Below are 20923 nucleotides of genomic sequence, written 5' to 3'. Positions count from 1 at the left end.
AACAGGGTCTCCCTGTAGCCCCAGCTGACCTGGAACTCACTATGTAGATCAGGCTGGCCTTGAACTTACAGAGATCCGCCTGCCTCTGCCTCCTAGAGGTGTCACCACGCCACCACGCCCAGCTTTTAAATTTTATTTATTATTATTATTTATTTTTTTAATTTTATGTGTATACATGTATTGCCTGCACGTAGGTAGGTGCACCCATGTCGTGCAATGCCTGAGGAGGACAAAAGAGGCCATCGGATCCCCTGGAACTGGAGTTTCAGACAGTTGTTAGCTGTCATATGGGTTCTGGGATTCGAACCCTGGTCTTCTGCAAGGACAGCTGGTGTTCTCAACCACTAGCCATCTCTCCAGCCCCTTATTTATTATTTTTATTTTATGTGTATGAGTATATTATCTGCATGTGTGTAAGTGCACCCATGTCATGCAATGCCCACAGAGGTCAAAAGAGGGAGTTGTAGCCCCTGGAACTGGAGTTACAGATGGTTGTTACTCACCATGTGGGTGCTGGGAACTGAACCCAGGTCCTCTGCAAGAGCAGTCAGTGCTCTTAACCACTGAGCCATCTCTCCAGCCCCTTAAATTATATTTTTAATCATTTATTTTGGTGTGTGTGTGTGTGTGTGTGTACGCTCAAGTTTGTATGCACTGTGGTTTGTGTGTGGAAGATGATTTGTGGGAATCCTCCCATGTGGGTCCTGGGGAACAAGCTTAGGTGATCAGGCGTTTACTGGCTAAGCCATCTTGACAGCCCTTTTTGTTTGTTTGGCTTCATTTTTATTTATTTATTTATTTTTAATATTTTATTCAGGCCACTTTTTGCATTTCTAATTTTAATACCTGTCAATTTCGCCCATTTATCTATTTCTTCATTTTTATTTATTTATTTATTTTTAATATTTTATTATTTTTATTTAATGTGTATGAGTGTATTGCCTGTATGTATGTAAGTGCACCCATGCTGTATCATGCAATGCCCGTGGAGGTCAGAAGAGGGCATCAACTCCCCTGGAACTGGAGTTATAACCGGTTGCTGGCTTCCATGTGGGTTATGGGAATCGAACCCGGGTCCTCTGCAAGAGCAATCAGTGCTCTTTACCACTGAGCCATCTCTCCAGTCCTTTGGTTTTATTTTTAGAGATAGGGCCTCACTCTGTAGCCCAGGCTGACCTATAACTAGCTATGTAGCCCATGCTGGCCTTGAGCTTGTAGTGATCTTCCTGCCTCAGCCTCCTGAGTGCTGGGGTCGCACGTGTGGGCCTCAGGTTTGCCTCATCCTTGAGGGGCTCTGAAGTGACAGTCCTTTCCTTTAGCGCTCCGAGGGCACCACTGCCCCGTCTTCTGACTTCCGTGTCTGCCCTGAGGCTGGCTGTCCCATTTCTGCCGTTTCTCTTCCTGGTCTTTGTTTCATGGCACTTTCACTGCAATCTGCCCAGTCGCTGTGATTGTCTTTGTCTTTGTAGGGATTCTTAAGCCTGTGGCTAAATGTCTTCCATTCATCTGAGAATATTTTATTATCTCTTTAAAAATAGATTTTTTTTTCCAGGGCTGGAAAGTGGGCTCAGTGGTTGCGCACAGACTGCTGTCGCAGAGGATCTGGGTTCGGTTCCCAGCACCCACATGGTAGCTGACAACTTGCTATAACTCCATTTCCAGGGGATCCAACAGCCTATTCTGGCTTCTGAAGACACTGCATGCATGTGACTTACCTACATACATGCAGACAGAGTACGCCCACACAAAATAAAATAAATCTGAAAACACTCCTGAAAAAGATATCCCCTACACTTCTCAGCCATCTCTTGCAGGCCCTCCTCCAACTGTGTGGATGCTAGCCTTCACCCTAACCTCCACTGCCCACTCCTGGGAAACAGACTTCATTATGCAAGAATCCACGACCCCTACACATGTGAAGCGGAAGGGCGCAGTACCGAGCACTTCTGCCAAATTCTCTGGACCCTGAAGCAGTGCTCTTTCTAGCAGTCTCTCTCTCTGTCTCTCTTTCTCGCTCTGTCTCTGTCTGTCTCTGTTTCTGTCTCTGTCTCTTTCTGTCTGTCTCTCTGTCTCTTTCTCCCTGTCTCTCTGTCTCTGTTTCTCTCTGTCTCTCTGTCTGTTTCTGTCTCTCTCTCTATCTCCCTGTCTCTCTGTCTCTGTTTCTGTAGCTCTGTCTCTATCTCTCTGTCTCTCTGTCTCTTTCTGTCTCTCTGTCTGTCTCTGTCTCTGTCTGTCTCTATTTCTGTCTCTGTCTCTCTCTCTGTCTCTCTATCTCCCTGTCTCTCTGTTTCTGTTTCGGTCTCTCTGTCTCTCCATCTCTGTCTCTCTGTCTCTGTCTCTGTCTGTCTCTGTCTCTGTTTCTTTCTGTCTCTGTCTGTCTCTGTCTGTCTCTGTCTGTCTCTATTTCTGTCTCTGTCTATCTCTGTCTCTGTCTCTCTCTGTCTCTCTGTCTCTCTCTGTCTCTCTATCTCCCTGTCTCTCTCTGTTTCTGTCTCTGTCTCTCTATCTCCCTGTCTCTCTGTTTCTGTCTCTCTATCTCCCTGTCTCTCTGTTTCTCTCTCTATCTCCCTGTCTCTCTGTCTGTTTCTGTATCTCTCTCTCTGTCTCTCTGTCTCTGTCTCTGTCTCTGTCTGTCTCTCTGTCTCTGTCTCTCTGTCTCTGTCTCTCTCTCTCTCTCTCTCATCCGCAGTGACAAATCTGCACAGACCATCATGGGGCTTTGTTCACACTGACTTTTGTTCATAGCCTGCGGCAGCAGCTGGAGAAATGGCCCAGCCCATTTGCTGCCCTTCCAAAACTCCCACATCAGGTGGCTCACGACTGCCTGTAACACCAGCTCCAGGGGATCTGGCGCCCTCTTCTGGCCTCTGTGGATGCCCTCGTGCACATATACATAAACCCATGCAGGTACACATGCCTACACAGAAATAAAAACAAGAAAAACAAATCTTTGAAAAAAAGAACATGGGACAAAATGCGTGGAACTTTTCATGGTCATGATGGTAAATGTTTAAGCTTATCAGCCACACCATAGCAGGCCTCAATGCCAGATTCTGAGTGATAAAGCCTCCTGCAGACTCTGTGATAAATAGGTTTGTAATATGCAGGGCCCCTGGAAGCATAGGGTCCTGGGGCAGGAACCCAAGGCTGTGTTCTCAATCTCCACAGCATCTAGGGCTGTGCCGCCATTGTCTCTTTCAAGTTGGATGGTGTTCAGCAGTGGCCTCTGCCTCTACCCACCATGTTGGGTAGAGCATCTCTCAACTGTGACCAATCAAAAGTGTCCCCAGACATTGCCAGATATACGGAGGGGAAGGAGCCGTAGCCACTTCTGGTTGAGAACCACTGGTCCAAGGACAACATTCCAGATGAGAAAGAGCCACTGGGTAAGTCCCACTTGCAAGTGATACTAAGCAGCAGTAATGAAAGAAAGCCCTTTACCAGCATAACCAGAGCTGCCAGTTCTGAGCTGTCTGTCTTCTTTGGTTTTGGCTGTTTGTGAGCTCATGGCTGAGTTTCATGTGTCCCACTTCAGCTACGTGAACTCAATTTTGAGGACTGATCTTTTATTTCTCATATAACAATTCTTTTGGAAATGGCTTCGTGTAGTTTGAAGATTGGCAGGCAAAATGACACTGGAATCGAGCCCTAGGAGGTAACACGCTGGCATTGGCGGCAACACACGAGCCCCCATTTCCTGTGTGAGTCAGGATCTGTGAAGCAGCCGAGGGCAGCGAACAGCGGTTGTGGATGCAGGAGAGAACAGGGAAGGCATTGTTTGGTAATTGTGGGGGGCATACTTTGTGGGAAGCACACAGGCGATATTCCTTGGTTTTTTCCTGAGCCAGAAATAATTGTGGGATGCTTTTGGAGAGTAGGATGGGGTCTGACATTCAGGAATCAAGCCAGTGGGGGTTCAAGCTGCAGCAATTTGGGTGTTACAGTTAATGTGCACTTCCAGTTTGGAGACAGAAAAGTGAAGTCATTTCTCTCTTCTTTTGGCAATCACCCAAAAGCAACTAGGAGAATGAGAAGCAGAAGCAGAACTCCAGTTTCCACCGGACTCTGGGGCATTGAAACAAACTCTGAGATGGGTGAAAGTTAAAGAAAGGAATGAATCCCGGTCAGATGGCCAGTGGGTGCCTTAAGGTGAGGCTGTTTGTCAGAGGCACCTGAGTGACTAGAACAGCACACAGGCCTATAGCCTCTGTTTCTCTCTCTCTCTCTCTCTCTCTCTCTCTCTCTCTGACTTACTTTAGAGAAAATGAGGGGGTCACAAGCAAGATGGCAGTGGCCGGGACCATCGTGGGCCACCTAGAGGAAGAGGAATGGTTGATGGCCCTTAAGGAGAGAGAGCTGGGCACAGGAACTAAGGGTGATGGGCAGGGGACAAAGAAGAGGACGAGGAAGGTAAGAAGCACGGGGAGCTCAGGCTGGAGAACTATGTCCTGGAAGCAGAGGACCTGACAAGGAGGACATCCCAGGCTGAACCAGGTACGGTGGGGGAAGGTGAAGGAGCAGCTGGAGGCCCCCACGACAGAGCACATCATTGAGGAGGTGGACCTGGCACCCCAGAAGCCTCAGTGGGATCTCAAGAGAGATTTGCCAAGAAGCTGGAGAAGCTAGAGGAGCAGACCCAGAGGGCCATGGCTGACCTGATCCCTGGGCTAAAAGGCCGTGAGGATTGCCTGGCCTCTGCAGTGGATGCCATCGCTGGACAAGAGGCCTGTGACTGACTGAAATGTTCTCCGTTTCCCATCTGCCCAGCACACCTGACTTGTGGGAAGATGGTCTCGGCAGAGTTGGGGCTGGGCTTGCTGTCACTTCCAGATCTTGAGACTCAAGCTAACTCAATCATGTCTTAACCTCATAGTGTGACGCCAGCTCCTTGTCTCCTGAGGTCCCCCACTATCCTGAGGGGGTGGAGCCAGCAACAGTGCTCCAGGTGTGCCTGGGTCTGTACATATGTATTTTGGACTTTTCCTGGACCCCTGGAAATAGAGAAAAGTAAACCCCTTTGTAGCAGAAAAAATATTTAATTATGTGTATGCATATTGTGCACATGTATGTGGGTGCTCTCAGAGACCAGAATATGGTGCCGAATCTTGACTGGACTTATAGGAGGTTGAAAGCCACCTGATGTGGGTGCTGGGAACTGAACCCAGGTCCTCTGCAAGAGCAGTAAGCACTCTTAACCACTGAGCCATCTCTACAGCCCCAGCACCTGCTTCTCTGGTTTATACACGAACTCTGGATGAAGAAATTTGTGCTAGGATGACCCGCTGTAGGATGAAAAGCCTACAATGATTAATTAGGGAAGACCCTCACAGAAGAGTCAGTTTTGTTTTCTGTCTGGGCAGATGGTGAGTCCCATCTCCCAAGAGGCTCCTTCTGACTCCTTTCAGATGCTACAGCCGATAATCTCTCAGCAGTTACTTGTTGGGTCTGTTTTCAAAATACATCTGCAGCTGCCTTCTCTTCCTTCCATCGTGACCACGTGTCTTAGTCATTTCTGTTTAGGTGATAAAATACCCTGACAAAAGCCACTTGGGGCGTGTGTGTGTGTGTGTGTGTGTGTGTGTGTGTGCTGGAGAGATGGCTCAGCCGTTAAGAGCACTGGCTGCTCTTGCAAAGGACCCGAGTTCCATTCCCAGCACCCACACAGTAGCTAACAACCATCCTTAACTCCAGTTCCAGGGGATCTGACAGCCTCTTCTGCCCTCCTCGGGCACTGCACCACATGGGTGCACTTATACACATGCAGGCAATACACTCATACACATAAAATATAAATAGAATATTTTTTAAAAGCCACTTAAGGGATAGGTTTATTTTGGTTCAGGTTCCAAGAGGTAGTCCACCATAGCGGGGAAGTCTGGTGGCAGGGCTAGTCACAGTGCATCTTCAGTCAAGAGGCAAAGAGCTTTGATTGCTCTGGTTTGGCTAACATTCTCCTTTTTATGCATTAGGACCCAAGTCTGAGGGATAGTGCTACCACTTTTAGGGTGGGTCTTCCCATGTTTTAAGGCTAGCGCAGTCTAATTCCTTACAGGTGTATCTGGAGGCTCATCTCCTAGGTGATTCCAGATCCTGTCAAATTGGCGATCAATACGAACGAACCATCACACCACCCTAGTCAAAGTCCTGTGTCTACCTAGAATATTGCCATAGCCCCACAGACCCATAATCTCAACAAAAGTTTCAATTGGATATCTACAACATTCTTATGTTTGAATCTTAAGATCATTGATCATTTAAGTGTGAGCTGGGGGAACTAAGGGAAAACTTTGAAAATAACCATAAAATGAAAACTGGAGTGACAGGAGGTGCTTGAATCATAGAACGAGGAAGGACATGGAGCTAGCAGAGGCAGTGGTGTAAACTGCAGCTTCTGAAGGAGAAAGCTTATCTTTTTCTCAGGACTGAAAGCACTGAGCAACCTTGCTCACATGAAAACACAGCAGTAGGCCTTAGAAACCACTCAGTCCTCTGAACTCTTGAGTTTAGGCACCAAATCAATGCTTTCATCAAATCTGTTTTGTTTTGTTTTGTTTTTTTTAAAGGCAGGATTTCATTATGTAGCACTGGCTGGCCTGGAACTCTTGATATGGAGACCAGGCTGACCTTAAACTTAACAGAGATCCACCTGCCTCTACCTCCCAAGTGCTGGGATTAAAGACATGTGCCACCACGTGGCTTCAAAATTTATTTTTAATACACCAATCAGCTGACATTTCATTTCTCTACCAATTTCATTGAGGAAATGTAACTGGGAACTCTTTGGTTAGTCTTCTATATTGTGATAATGGAACACCACAGACTGGTTGATTAACAAACTGAAGAGGATTGGATGTAACTTAGTGGTAGACTGCCTAGCATATACAAAACTCTGGGTTCAGTCCCTAGCAACACACACACACACACACACACACACACACACACACACACACACACGGGGAGGGGTTAATAGCTCTGCTTGGTGGGACATGCATACAGTCCCTTTAGCCCAGAATTTCAAGGCCAGGCTGGGCAACATAGTAAGACCTCATCTTTCTTTAAAAAAAATGTTGGGCAGGACTGGAGAGATGGCTCAGCGGTTAAGAACACTGGCTGTTCTTGAAGACCTGGGTTCGAATCCAGCACCCACATGGCAGCTAACAACGGTCCATAACTCCAGTTCCAGGGATCTGACAGCCTCTTCTGTCCTCTGCAGGCATTGCATGACACGGGTGCACTTACCTACATGCAGGCAATACATGCATATGCATAAAAAGAAAAAAAATATCTATATACAAATGTTGGCCTGGAGAGATAGCTCAGTGGTTAAGAGTACTGGTTGCTCTTGCAGATGACTGAGGTTTGGAGCTCAGCACCCACAAGGCGGCTAACAACCATCTGGAACTCCAGTTCCAGATGATTTGACACCCACTTCTGGTCTCCCAGGCATTGTACATGTGGTACACCTACACACATGCAGGTAAAACACACATACATTAAAAAAAATTTTTTTTAAAGTTTAGCTGGGCCTGGTGGTACACACCTTTAATCCCAGCATTCAGAGGCAGGTTGGTGTCTGTGTGTCTGAGACCCATCTGGTCCATATTGTGAGTTCAAGGCTATCCAGGGCTACTATATAGTGCTGGGACTAAAGGTGTGAGCTACCCACACCGGGCTTGTTGGGCTTTAAAATTTTTTTCTAAGTAACATACCTGAGTAAGTGCTGGCAGAGAAGAGGGTCAATTGATTGCAAGTCTGGAGACTGACAGATGAACGCACAGGGTCCTTAAGGTGCCAGTGCTTATTAAACTGGTCCTGTCTGTGAGCTAAAGCTCTTTTACTTTCTATTAATCAAGACGGTCACTCCAGCATCATTTCACTGATGCAAGGAAAGGTCAGAGCAAGTTATGCCCAAGCGTTCTTAGCTTTTTAAGGGAGAGCGGAGACGCGATCCAGAGTAGTGGGACACTTGCCTACAAGAAGGCAGAAAGTTCACGGAATTAAAAAAATGAATTTTACATTAATTTATGGGGGCGGGTAAACACCATGGTATACATGTGGAGGTCAGAGGACAACTTGTGGAAGTGGGCCCCTTCCTTCCTCTTGTGGTACCTGGGGATTGAACTCAGGTTGTCTGGCTTGGTGGCATCTCAGTGAGCCCTCTCTCCAGCCCAGTTCAGGGAAGACAGAAGGCAAAGAAAGAATTAAGTGTATAGGGAGATAAAGAGGGCCACAGTTTTCAAAGAGAAGAGTTAACTAGAGAAAACAAGGCTTAACAGGTGTGGTGATGTCAGTTAACGCATTTTCACTGGTTTTGTTACCTTTTCCAGGAACAGCCTGCAGGAGGTTGGATACATCTAGAGGTGCAATTTACCCTTGACACTGGAGCAGCCTGTTTGCAGACAGAAGAGCTGACAGTGCAATCAGGAAGAGCTGCATTGTTAACGGTATGGTCAGAGTGAGACTTCTAAATCACTGATTTCAGAGCAAAGGATTCTGAACTTGAAATTCAAAGCACCACAGGCTGTCACTGTAGTGGAGAAAAAGCAACATCCCTGTGTACTCACCAGGAGCTCAAATTGATTTCCCACAAATTTAAAGGTGACCTTTCTGGTTTCATCACTCCCAATTTTTTTGTGCCTTCAAACTCCCAGATTCTAAATATTTGAAGTCTTTTTACCTTAATACAAATGACAAACACTGATTACTGGATTAATGGTGAAGGTGAATCTTTGGGTAGGGGCAAACTTGGGCAGCCATTTCAAGATGAAGTTATCAAATATGGAAACACCATCATTAAACTTTTCATTGAATAGTGTTTCACTGTACAAAAATAATTTGTATTTTCTTTTTGTTTGGATTTTATATATGAGTGTTTTGGCTGCATTGTATATCGTGTACCATGTGCATGCCTAATGCCTGTAGAAGCCAGAGGGTGTCAGATCCCTGGAACTGGAATTAAGGACCAGTGTTAACTGCCACGTGGGTGCTAGGAACCTGACACAGGTCCTCTCCAAGAGCAGCCAGTGTGTTTAACCTCTGAGCGAGCTCTCCAGTTCCTTTCTGATTTTTAAAATGACACTGTGTTCCCCCACATGCCACAGTAACATGCGTGGAGGTCAGAGGACAACTTGCAGGAGTTAGTGCTCTCCTCCTCCCATGTGGGTCCTGGGGATCAAACTCAGGTCATCAGGCTTAGCAGTGAGCACCTTTACCAACTGAGCCATCTCACGAGCTGCATTTTCTGACCTTGTATTTTTCTGAGGCAGTATGTAACTCTGACTGGCCTGGAGCTATGAAGACCAGGCTGGCCTCAAATTCAGAGATCTACCTGCCTCTGCCTCCCGAGTATGGAGACTAAAGGCATATGCCTTAGGTGTATGCCTATTTCTGACTTAAAAAAAAAAAAAGGCATTAACACGAAAGAACAAGTCCTTTTGTTTTTTTTCTCTCTCTCCATCTTTAGAAAATTCTTTGATGATTCAGGCTTCTGAGAGAGCCAGGATGTTTAATACGATGCTGGGATCTTAGCTACACTGAAATCGGTATTTAAGAACATTCCAAGCTATTTTTAACTGTATCCATGTGTGAATGTAGGGGAGGTGTGTGTGTGTGCGGGAGGCCAGAGCTCTCGGAGTTAGAGCTGGTTGTGAGATCCCTGACACGGGTGCTGGGAACCAAACTCGGGTCTTCCGCACCGGCAGTATGCACTCAACCGCTGAACCATCTCTCCAGTCCCAGTCAAAATCTATTTCAACTCCTAAATTCCTTAGAGTTCAGTTACAGACTAACTGAAATCAGCATCTTTCTACTTGAAGTAAAAAGGTCTTCCAGTGCAGTTACTTTAGAAGGTACTTCTATTTATGCAACAATGACACTTCACAAATAGTCCAGCATTTTTAACAACGAATTAATGAGAATACAAAAACATACCGGTCTTTCTTCCATTCTTTTGTGGCCCCGGGGATGGAACATAGCCTTGGACGTGCCAGGAAAGTGCTCTCCTCATCCGCTCCTATCTCCAGCCTCCCTTTCCTCTAAGCAGCCATAAACACGTGGCCTTCCTCATGCCTCAGCCGGGGACTACAGGCCAGCACTTCTGTTCTTAAGCATAAATCATTTTCCATCTTCTACTCAAATGAACTATAATGTGCAATCCCAGAGGCTAGACTTGAAAATCAATATTCAGACTAAACTGCTTGAATAAATCCAAACTTTTTCAAACCAAGTGTTGGTCACACATACTGGCTATCACCCAGACTATTTTTTTTAAACATATAGGGCAGTACCTACTTTCATAATGTGAGAAATTAAATGAAAAGGCCCTTGGGGGAAAATGCAGAATGTAGTCTCTATAAACCAGAACCACCTGTTCTGAGTCTACTTCTCTAACATTCTAAACTTCAAAGACGGGAGTTTTAAAAAGTCCAACACATCAAACGCATACTTAGACATCTAGATGTGTAAGAGATCAGCTCACACAGGTTTGACTCATCTTTGAACTTAAGATTTTGAAGCCAATTATTCAGAGATCCATCCACTAACCCATAATGCATCTGTTAATCCACTGTACAAATTAACCACATAACAGTCAGATGATTCTAATCTCACTCCAACAGAAGCAGCAGTACCATTACAAACACTTTAGTGATTAGATAACCAAGGTAACAGCACAGAGTGAGCACCTTTCCATCCTTATTCTATAAACCTGCTCTTCGTTTATAGACAGTGAGGAAAAAGGTATCGCAACCAAATATGGGAAACTGCTTTCTCTTTATTTAGACCTTAGGGGGAGAAGAAAAGGAACTTTGGTCACATAGTACCTTAAAAAATCCAGTTTTACATATTTTCTAAATATACAGGACTAAATGATCAGAGAAATAATTTCTTCTGTAAAAACTGGCCAAATTTTATCAAAACTTTAACATACAATGAAATTAGTTATATAAGGACTTGGGTTCGTAACATTCTGAATAGGACAGCTGAACCCCATCCCAACAGGTGCCAGCGCTGTTTGTACTTGCTTGTGTGCTGCTTTGGTCCAGAAGGGAAGAGCTGAGTTAGTAAAGCAAGTATCTGGTCTTTTGTCAACAATAATTTAGACTGTGATTGGCAGCAGAAATATCCATGATGAAAAGTCCTACTTTAACCAAGTGTAATCAAGGAACATTTCTCACAAACATGTCACAGTATCAAATAAAATTTTAGAAGAGAAAAATAGGAACAAACCAAAGATAAAAGATGGAAGCTACCACAAACAAAGTAATTGTTCTCCCTCCCACAATGCATCTGAAGGGGTAAAAAGGTGGTCGGGGCTGCCGATGCCAATATGGAAGGAGGCAGAGTACTGCGTTTATTTCTTATTTATACAACTCTTACTCTTTACAAAATGGTTATAGTCATGCCCATAAAAGTGTAACCCAAGGCATTTGAAAGCAAACACTCTTTGTAGTTATTTAAAAGGGCCTTTTTAAAAATTATAATACAAAGGTCTGTGCTCGATAAGCAGTCCTCCACTGTGCATTATAACAGTAAGGCTTCCTTTTAATACAAAGACCAGGTGTCTAGGAGTTAGGAACCACTGGATTTGACAAACATCATTTTATAATTGCTTTTTGCATCTTTTTTGTTCTTCGGATCTCCCACTTCATCAGGGTGCCCGGTAGCTTGCAGCTCTTCGGCAGACTCTTCCTTTTCAGACTCGGAATCGCTGTCAGAGTCATCTGGACTCTCAGGATCAGGCGAATCGTCATCATCATCATCATCTCCAGCCACGTCACCTTCCCCATCGTGATCTTCCACCTAAAACACGTATCAAAAGGCCTCTTCAGAAAACCAGCACCGTCAGCCAGTCCCCAAACTGTAACGGTGTTAAATCTGTCAGTCTTAAGAGCCCACTTTACATTAGAGCAGTACTTCAGAACTATTCAAACTATGGCCAAGGGGACTGGGGACAGAACTTCCAGATTCTAAAAGCTTCTTAAGACCATTCTCCATGCATCTTCCTCAGCTTGAAATCACCATATTTCACTTTCCTCAAACAGCATCAGTCAGTAAACTAATCACTGTGCCAGCTTATATTGAGAGAGATCACCTAGGAAGCAGGGGAGAAAGAAACTGCCTAAGCTAGTGCTTAAAAAATATTTTATTTACTATTTTTAAAAAAGTTTATGTGCATGAGTGAATTGCCTGCATATACGTAAGTGCACTTGTGCTGTGCAGTGCCCAAGGAGGTCAGAAGAGGGCCATCGATCTCCTGGAACTGGAACTACAGACGGTTGTTAGCAGCCATGCGGGTGCTGGGAACTGAATGTGGCAGTCCGTGTTCTTAACCGCTGAGCCATCTCTCCAGCATGAAATATTTTACCTACCTTGTAAGCATGTTATTCATGTCTATTAAAGATGTACCCTAAGATTAAGCAGAATTGGGGCTGGAGAGATGGCTCACTGGTTAAGAACACTGGCTACTCTTGCAGATGACCCAGGTTGGGTTCCCAGCACACATGGTGGCTAAAAATCATCTGTAACTCCAGTTCCAGGGGATTCAGTGCACTTGTCTGGTCTCTTAGGGCACTGCATGCACGTGGTGCACTTATATAAACACAGGCAAAACACTCATACACATAAAAATAAACAAGATTTAGCAGAATTTACACTACGTCAATCTTAGAAAACTCATTTTCAAATCCTTTAGAACAACTTTTCTGATCATCTAGTGACACAGATGGGCAATAAGACTATGACCTAAATGATTATCAAACTGAAATTACTGTCCCAATCAATGAAAACAAGTTAGTTACTACCTCACTGAAGCCAAGTCCACAATGCCGTCGGTATCTTCCTGATAGTTTACTGTCCATACTTTGCTGATACTGAGACTCCAGTTCCTCATTAATCTTCTTGTCTTCTTCCCCTGCATGTCCATTGTACTTTGGTTATGTTTAGTCAAATTAATAAAAACATTTGATTACACAAAAAGCCCATAATACAGATGCTATTATATTCAGGGCTGAATTCTCTTAATTGTGACTAATATTACAATGAATTCTGTGGATAGTTTCTATACCATAGGTGGTTACCTAGCAAACAATAAAATAACCAAAATATGTATTTATGATTACCTTTTTAGTAACTAACCCTCTTAAGTGTTTAAGGACTGTTTTCTCGAAGTCACCTAAAAAACTTCCAACAAACAAGATCATGTTTTTGAGGAGAGACTGTAACAGTGTGGGCAGTTCTGGTCCAAAGATACATAAAGTGACCTTGTAGTGGTCCTCTTCTATGCCTCTCCTAGGCATACTGAAGCAAATAAACTAAAAAATAACTACTTAATCACGCAGTATTTGTATATTTACATATATCCAGTATGCACATTAGAACACTGAACAACCAGCTATGGAGGAAGTATTACCAACACCAGCAAAGGTTCTTGGGATGGCACTTTAATCTATGAGAGGGCAATTCAGGTTTCAATCACAAACGTTGGTGCTTTGGATTATTTTTATTCATAGGCTCTTGATTTTTATTATTTATTACTGAGCACACAGTGATGGATTTCAATATGGCATTTTCAGACATGTCATTTTACTTTGTTAAAACTCAATTTTTTTTTTTTTTTTTGAAACAGGGTCAGTCCCTGTAGCCCCAGCTAGCCTGGAGTTAGACCAGGCTGGCCTCCAACTAACAGAGATCCACCTGCTTCTGCCTCCCAAGTGTTGGGATTAAAGGTGTGTACCACTACACCCAGCCAAAACTCAATTTTCAAATAAGAAATTATGTTAGAATGCACTCCCATTCTGCAAAGCTGATGTTTTGCCTTACAGGATAATGCAAATCATGTGAAATAATTATTTAACACCAGAAAAACAAGAGAACAATTAATTTCTAAAATGCACTACATAAGATAGTAAAGCTAAATAATTTAAACATTTTGCTACATTTAATTTAGATCATTATGCTGTTAATTAGTAACATCCAAGATTAATTACTTTCTAGCAGACTGAATTAAAATCCAATTCATTTTCAGTTTTTATTAAAAAGTTTTTCCTTTATTTTTTCTTTTCTGGTGCTGGGAACCCAGGGACTTGCACATGCTGCACAAGTGTTTTACCATGAAATCTATTTCTAGTCTCCCCTAGAATCTTCTAATTAACAGAACTGAGTAAGCACAGAACATCTCTAGAGATGTATGGCTATTTCACACACAGACTTAGCTCTGTTTCAATCACGCTTTACTTTCTTACCTGTTCGGAAGTGAGATGTTGATTTGTGATCTCCTATAACGAGCCGACCAGTGTGTTCTTTCTATAAAAAGGTAAAAATGTATTAAAACTGAGATCACTAATTTAATGTAATTAACGGGATTCTACTACCCGGTAGTGGAAATTACCCCAGGCTTCTGGAATATCCTGGAGACAGAAGAATAATCAAGATCACCGCCTCTATAGAACTTACATCCTAGGAAGGGAGGGATTAGAAAGGGATATAGGAATGCAATCACTAAGGAAGTGATGGGATGCCTGCAGGTAGTTAGTGCCACTGAGACAATACAGAGCACAGTAAGAGGAGAAAAGGAGACAAAAAGGGCACAGATTGGGCTGGAATTTCCCTCCTCCCTTTCAAAAAGTCTCTCACTGTGTAGCCCTGGGTGGCCTAGAACTCCCTATGTAGACCAGGCTGGCCTTGAAGGCATGTGCGACCTGTCCCCATTGGAATGGTTAAATAGCAAGTTCTAAGCCAGCTGGGGCTACAGGGAGACCCTGTCTCAAACTACAGCAACAACAACAAAAACCCCAAAACAAAAAAATTTAGTTTGTAGGAAGACCATTGGGACAATGATATGAAAGTAAGTTTACTTGTTTACAACGTTTAGCAATCACTGTAGCTGTCTGTAAAACTAAACTGCTAAGAAAAAGAAAGGTTTTCAGTATTTTCCTAGAACTTGTACATTATACCTTCTATGGTTTTATTAAATTGAGAAACATTTTAAAATATCTGCAAGCATCTTTAAAATCAGGTGTCTGATAAAGGCTATTCTTTGGACTACTATTTTAAGGGCTGGAGAGAGCTATGAAATACTGACTTCTGATTTGGACAAAGGCTTCTGATAATGTGCCTAGAAATGCCTTCCATGAAAACCATCACGCAGGCAGCAAACACAAACTTCCAGGTTTCCTTTCCTCAAATCAAATTTTTCTCCATAAAGTCTCTAACCATACTGTCAAAGGTACAGAGGAGGCCTAGAATTGGTTCAGAAATAATGTAAATTCAAATATTTCCCAAAGCCAAAAATAAATCACATAGAAGAAAATGTGACCCGCGGGCACCCAGTCCTTCCTTAGTATACAAACCCAGTACTGTTTCAAAGAGGAAAATGCAGAACATCCAATGCTCACCTTCCCCGCGCCCATGAGCCGCAAGAACTTTTGTTTCCTCTCTTCGTTGCCCAAGTCTGCTGCCTCCCAATTGCTAGATCCAAGCTGGAAGAGAAGGTAGCTGATAAATTTTTTGCATAAAAACAGATTTGAAAAATATAGTTTTTTCTGTCCATTTTAACTAAGCAGGACTCATGGTTCTCTCAGGAAGTTAACCAAATGCATCACATTGAGTTCAAACACTCTTTTCTACCCTTTACTTAGTATCAGAACCCTTTACTTCTCTTACAGTGGAGTTTTTTTTTCAATATTTTTTTTTATTTTATGTGTATGTGTGTATTGCCTGCACATACGTGGGTGCACCCGTGTTGTGCAATGCCTCGGAGATCAGAAGAGGGCTTCGGATTTCCCCCGGGAACTTGAATTAAGGGGTTCATAGCCACCATGTGGGTGCTGGGAATCGAACCCGGGTCCTCTGTAAGAGCAGTCAGTGCTCTTAATCGCTGAGCCATCTCTCCAGCCCTCAGAGTTCTGTTTTTAAAGTTTGCAAATATCAGAATCACCCCAAAGGCTTACATTGTTATTTATATACTCCTGAATTTTGGATTCACTGGATCTTGTGCTCCAGGGTTTGAACTTCTAAAATTCCAAGTGATGTTGCACTACACGTTGACAGCTATTGTGTGAGCTCTGAAGGGGCCGAGAGAGCCCAATACTGGAAACTGCTAAGACTGTTAACTGAAACATGCTGGCTTTTGGCCAGTAAGATGGCTAAGCTAAAAACGGAGCTTGCTACCAAGCATGACTGACCTAAGCTTGATTTGATCCCTGGAACCCACATGGTGGAAGGATTGAGAACTGACTCCCACAAGCTGTCCTTTTCTTCCACATATGTGACGTGGCACAGTTTTGCTCACATGTACACGCACACACACACATACAATGTAATAAAAAATATAAGGCCGGGTGTGGTGGCACATGCCTTTAATCCCAGCCCTTGGGAGGCAGAGGCCGGTGGATCTCTGCGAGTTCAAGGCCAGCCTGGTCTACATAAGTGATTTCCAGGACAGCTGGGGCTACAAGGAGACCCTGTCTCAAAAGACCAAAAAAAAAAAAAAAATTTTTTTTTGAGAAATTTTAATTATTAGGACTGAAATGTCATATTTTTAGTGTTTCTTAAAGGGCTCCCGAAGAAAAGAAGAAAATTCCTTCCTTTCTTTTTTGGTGTGGGAAAGCATCACGTTTGTTAAGGACAACAGTGAACCCTCTGAACAAGGGGAAAGGCTTCTGTATCCTCTCCCTACACTATCAATGATCAGGGTACAGGCAGTCCACAATCACTTTCAAATACGGGGGAATTTATTTCTTTTTAAAGAAAGTAAAATTCATTGTATCTTTCAATTAACAATGGTTCACTGAACCATTTTGCCAAATTATTATAAAATCCTAGTAACATACCTTTCTCTACATCTTGAAACAAGTACAAGATTTCATTATAAACCATCAGTCACTTCCAACCATACGAAAAATAAGAAAACAAAATAAGGAAAGACTTTTCTCATTGTACTGTGGCCTAAGTACAATTACATTGTCAAAATGTCAAGAAAACCTCACATCTCTATTCAGAATTTCTAATTTTCCACCCATAATGGCAAAGAGAAGAGACTGACAGAAGGCATTTCACAATCAGGATACAAAAAAAAAACAAAACAAAAAAACCAGCAAGCAAAAAAGTATAGCACTACGACTAAAGATGAGGATGGAATTCTGTGCGCTTGCATTATAAAACACCAGTGAGCTCTGTCCAAGCCAAGAACCAACCCATGGAGACAAAAGCAGAAAGACGGAAGACAGCACGGCGCTCCGCTCCGGGCCCTCAGCAGGAAGGGCTGCCATGCGGTGAGGACTGGCCCAGCTCATTTCTGTGAAAGGAGGTTTGACTTTTACTTTACCCTTCATTATAGCTGTTCAACAAAATTTACTTGATTTGTAAGTGGACACAGGCTGAAGGCAGCATGTATCCAAGGGTGACGAAAAGGACAGCAATGGCACAGAAACGAAGACAGTCACGGGGTTGGTCATTCTAACTGAGCTAATACAAAAATGAATGTGTTTTGCCATTATGGAGCAAAGGTAACAAACCTTTCTCAAACACAAAATTCTAAGTAATCAAAGTTCTTGACCCAAGTATTACATTTTGATTATGCAAATCCAAGGAGTAGAAGGAATGAAAAAGCTAAAATCCATTAGAAATAGATATGTTCCAAGTTCACACGTGACAGTTGATGAGCAATTAGCTGTATTCACAGATACTAACTTTTTGGGTATACAGACTTTTCACTGTACAGTAGAAATCTGGATTTGTTACCGTTAAATTTACATTAAATTCTTAATAGTAATTTCTATTTTACCCTTTTGTTCTTCTGAAAAGGATTCATAAAGACTAGAATAATATAAAAACCAATGAGAGCTTCTTCTGGGCATATGGGGTTAAAACATTTGCACACACCAGACCAAAGTGCAGTTCTTTTAAATTCTACTTAGTGGAGGGGAGTATATGTTCTCATAATTTTGGCTACCTAAGTTACAAATCTCTACTCCCTTCCATGTGAGTACCCAGATCTTTTTATAGGTCAATTAGTCTTAATTGTTTCTAGCTCAATATGATATTAAAGTATGAGTGCCTCATTCTTATTATTATTAAATTATTTGCTCTGTGAGCCAAGACCTGACATTTAACTTGGTCTGTCTTAGGCAGACTGTGTGTGGTGATGTGTACCTACAATCCCAGATAGCAGAGGTAGCAGCATCCTGAGTCTGAGGCTATCTTGGGGCTACATAACAAGTTAAGAACCAGCCTGAGCTACGTAGTAGGCCCTGTGCCAAAAATCCAAGGGCAGCACAGCGGTAAAGCACTTGCATGTACAAAACCCCAAACAACTTTCCCGCAAAAAAAAACCCACCACCACCAACAAAAAGTAACTGTCTTAATAAAGCACGTAAGAGCTGTATACAAGTTGGGCATCTGTAGCTTGAAAACCTGAAAAGCTCTGAATCCAAAATTTGAGTGTCAACATGGGACAAATCCCTCACCTGACCTCACTTGGTAAGTCAATTAAGTGGAATGCCCATCCAAAATACTGTACAAAGTTACCTCCAGGCATGTTTGTGTATGAAACTGGTAACTCCCCCATTTACACTTGGATACGACCCTTAAGATAGCTCATTATGTATATGAAAATATTTCAAAATCCAACAAATTCTGAAACCAGAAACACTACTACTTGTTCCCAGCATAAGGGCTTCTCCACCTGGGTGTTTTATAAAAGTAATTTTTCGCCTCCATTCTACAGCTCCTCACACCAGTCCAATAAACAAACTAACAAATAAAGTACATCAAGGCTCAGAGAGGCCAGTTACCTCTTCCATACTCTGGCTAAAATCTCTGCTATTTTTCTTAGCATATCACACAGGACCAAATAGATAGGGTTCTTTCTATAAGTTACTACAGCAGCAAAATGGCAAAAATTAAATTAAAAACAAATCTATCTAAAATCCAACTTTTCTGATTTTCTCTATTAAAACAGCAAACACAGCTGGGGCTATAGCTCAGTGTAGGGTGTACTTATACACAAGGCTCTGGTTTCAGCATCAATACACATACACACACCTGCAGAAAGACAGCAGCAAATATCTTCACAGTGTTTTTGTCTAAGTAACCCTATCTTCTACAATCTCTAATCCTATTTTTTAAAAGCAGTCTTTTTGGTTCTTCCCTTCCAAAGTGCTACATTCTTTTATTTTTATTTAAAAATTTTTTTAGAGTTATGGACAGTTGTTAGCTGCCATGTGGGTGATGGGATTTGAACCCAGGTCTTCTGCAAGAATAGCCAGTGCTCTTAACCACTGAGCCATGTCTCCAGGCCCCAAAGTGCTACATTCTGAAAGACACATGGTGCCTGACACATTAGTGATTCTTTACCAGTTACTAAAAAATGAACCTCCACTGTTAACACAGCTCTCATTTCTCTGCTCCAACCAAACCAATGGAACTCCATTAAGTTTCCTTTATTATTCTTTCCTATAAAATTGCCATCAAGCTTCCTCCTTATATACATATCCCAGTGCCTATATGAGTTTCCTTCATCATTTTTCTAGCATTATATTCTGTCATTTAATTCTTTAAAAAAAATTATTGAGAATTTCATACACGTATATAAGGTGTTTTGATCAAATCCATGCCCACTCCCTCCCCTCCAACTCCTTCCATATCTCCCTATCACTTTTTTCTGATAACTAACTTCATGTACTCTTTCTTTTTTTTTTTAGGACAGGGCTTTTTGCTACTCTAACAATTCCCCCTTTGAAGAGGTAACCCTAAAATCTTTTAAAGATTAAAGATCCCAAATACTTTTGACATTTTTTGCCTTTGGATCAGAGTATGTTGCTAAGAGGCCCAAGGACTTTTAGCCAAGAAACTGGCTACTTTTCTTTGGGGTCTTTTTACCCTAACTGCCTAGCCAATTCCTACCTCCTATTCTTATCACACCATCCTCTGAAGAGGTTACCCAACTTGCCGATAGGGAATTGGGATGCAGACCGCTCTGGCATCTTCCATGCTGAACAGGGATGCAGGGTGAGGCAATTGGGAGTACCCCTTCAGTAGGTCTATCTAAAAGACTCCCAAATTGCATAACTCTTAATCTGTAGGGGGAAAAGAAAGTCTTTCACTGGTGAATAGATGTGAAGGCGAAGTAAAGGCAAGAGTAATTAGCATTACAAGTTCTAGACAGGGAACTAGAAAAAAAGAACAGGGCAAATTCAAATGTTCCTATGAGTCTACTGGAATTCCTCGTCTGTTATTTCTTTCAAAAGTATTTTGTTGCTCCCAAGTGTATGTAAGGTCACTGGACAAAAGAATCTAATCTTTTATATCCAGTGGATACTAAGGTAGTTGATTTCTTTTTTTTTTTTAAAGACAGGGTCTCCCAGTAGCCCCAGCTGACCTGGAACTAACTATGTAAATCAGCCTGGCCTTGACCTCACAGAGATCCCCCTGCCTGTCTCCCGGGTGCTGGGATTAAAGGAGTGCACTACCACGCCCAGCCAGTTAGTTGATTTTCTACAATTGCAAAGTACATTTAAAAAATATGGATGAGTTAAAAAATAATTTCCAAGGCTGGGTGTGGGTGGCACACCCCTTTAGTCCCAGCACTGGGGAAGCAGAGGCAGGTGGATCTCTGTTAGTTTGAGGCCAGCCTGGTAAACATAACGAGTTCCAGGTAAGTCAGGACTAAATGGTGAGATCCTGTCTCAAAAAAAGAAAAAAAAAACAAACCCCAAAACCCCCCAAAACAATGAAAACAAAACAAACTTCCAAGTAGTAAAAATAATAAAAATATATGGGAGAAATTGACTACAAAAATCACTGTTGAGGGATTGGTAACTGTATCACAACATTAGTAACAATAATTTTTTTTGTTGTTGTTGGTCTTTTTGAGACAGGGTCTCCCTGTAGCCCCAGCTGTCCTGGAACTCATTATGTAGACCAG

The 20923-nt window shown here is 42.6% G+C and overlaps 1 protein-coding gene, 1 non-coding gene and 1 pseudogene across 2 annotated transcripts in view; 1 reads left to right on the top strand and 2 right to left on the bottom strand.

Moving 5' to 3' along the window:
* The first annotated feature begins 4128 nt into the window (after positions 1 to 4128).
* Positions 4129 to 4736, top strand: LOC103750460 (annotated as a pseudogene).
* Positions 4737 to 10751: 6015 nt separating this feature from the next.
* The window catches only part of CUNH11orf58 (chromosome unknown C11orf58 homolog), a 12468-nt gene continuing 2296 nt past the window's right edge, over positions 10752 to 20923 (bottom strand). The window contains exons 2-5 of the mRNA XM_008853530.3: positions 15393 to 15476; positions 14241 to 14301; positions 12801 to 12910; positions 10752 to 11799 (exon numbers count right to left, since the gene is read on the bottom strand). Of these exons, the coding sequence (XP_008851752.1) occupies positions 11569 to 11799; positions 12801 to 12910; positions 14241 to 14301; positions 15393 to 15476 (486 nt within the window). The 3' untranslated portion in view covers positions 10752 to 11568. The remainder of the gene's footprint in view (positions 11800 to 12800; positions 12911 to 14240; positions 14302 to 15392; positions 15477 to 20923) is intronic.
* LOC115067741 lies at positions 16597 to 16726 on the bottom strand. The gene has a single exon (XR_003847108.1). It is a non-coding gene; the product is annotated as a small nucleolar RNA SNORA71 (small nucleolar RNA).

This window comes from Nannospalax galili, unplaced genomic scaffold (genome assembly GCF_000622305.1).
Source record: "Nannospalax galili isolate Female #2095 unplaced genomic scaffold, S.galili_v1.0 scaffold44, whole genome shotgun sequence".
Classification (NCBI taxonomy): domain Eukaryota; kingdom Metazoa; phylum Chordata; class Mammalia; order Rodentia; family Spalacidae; genus Nannospalax; species Nannospalax galili.
The sequence above is the reverse complement of the archived record's forward strand: the minus strand, read 5'-3'. Positions and strand labels throughout refer to the sequence as shown.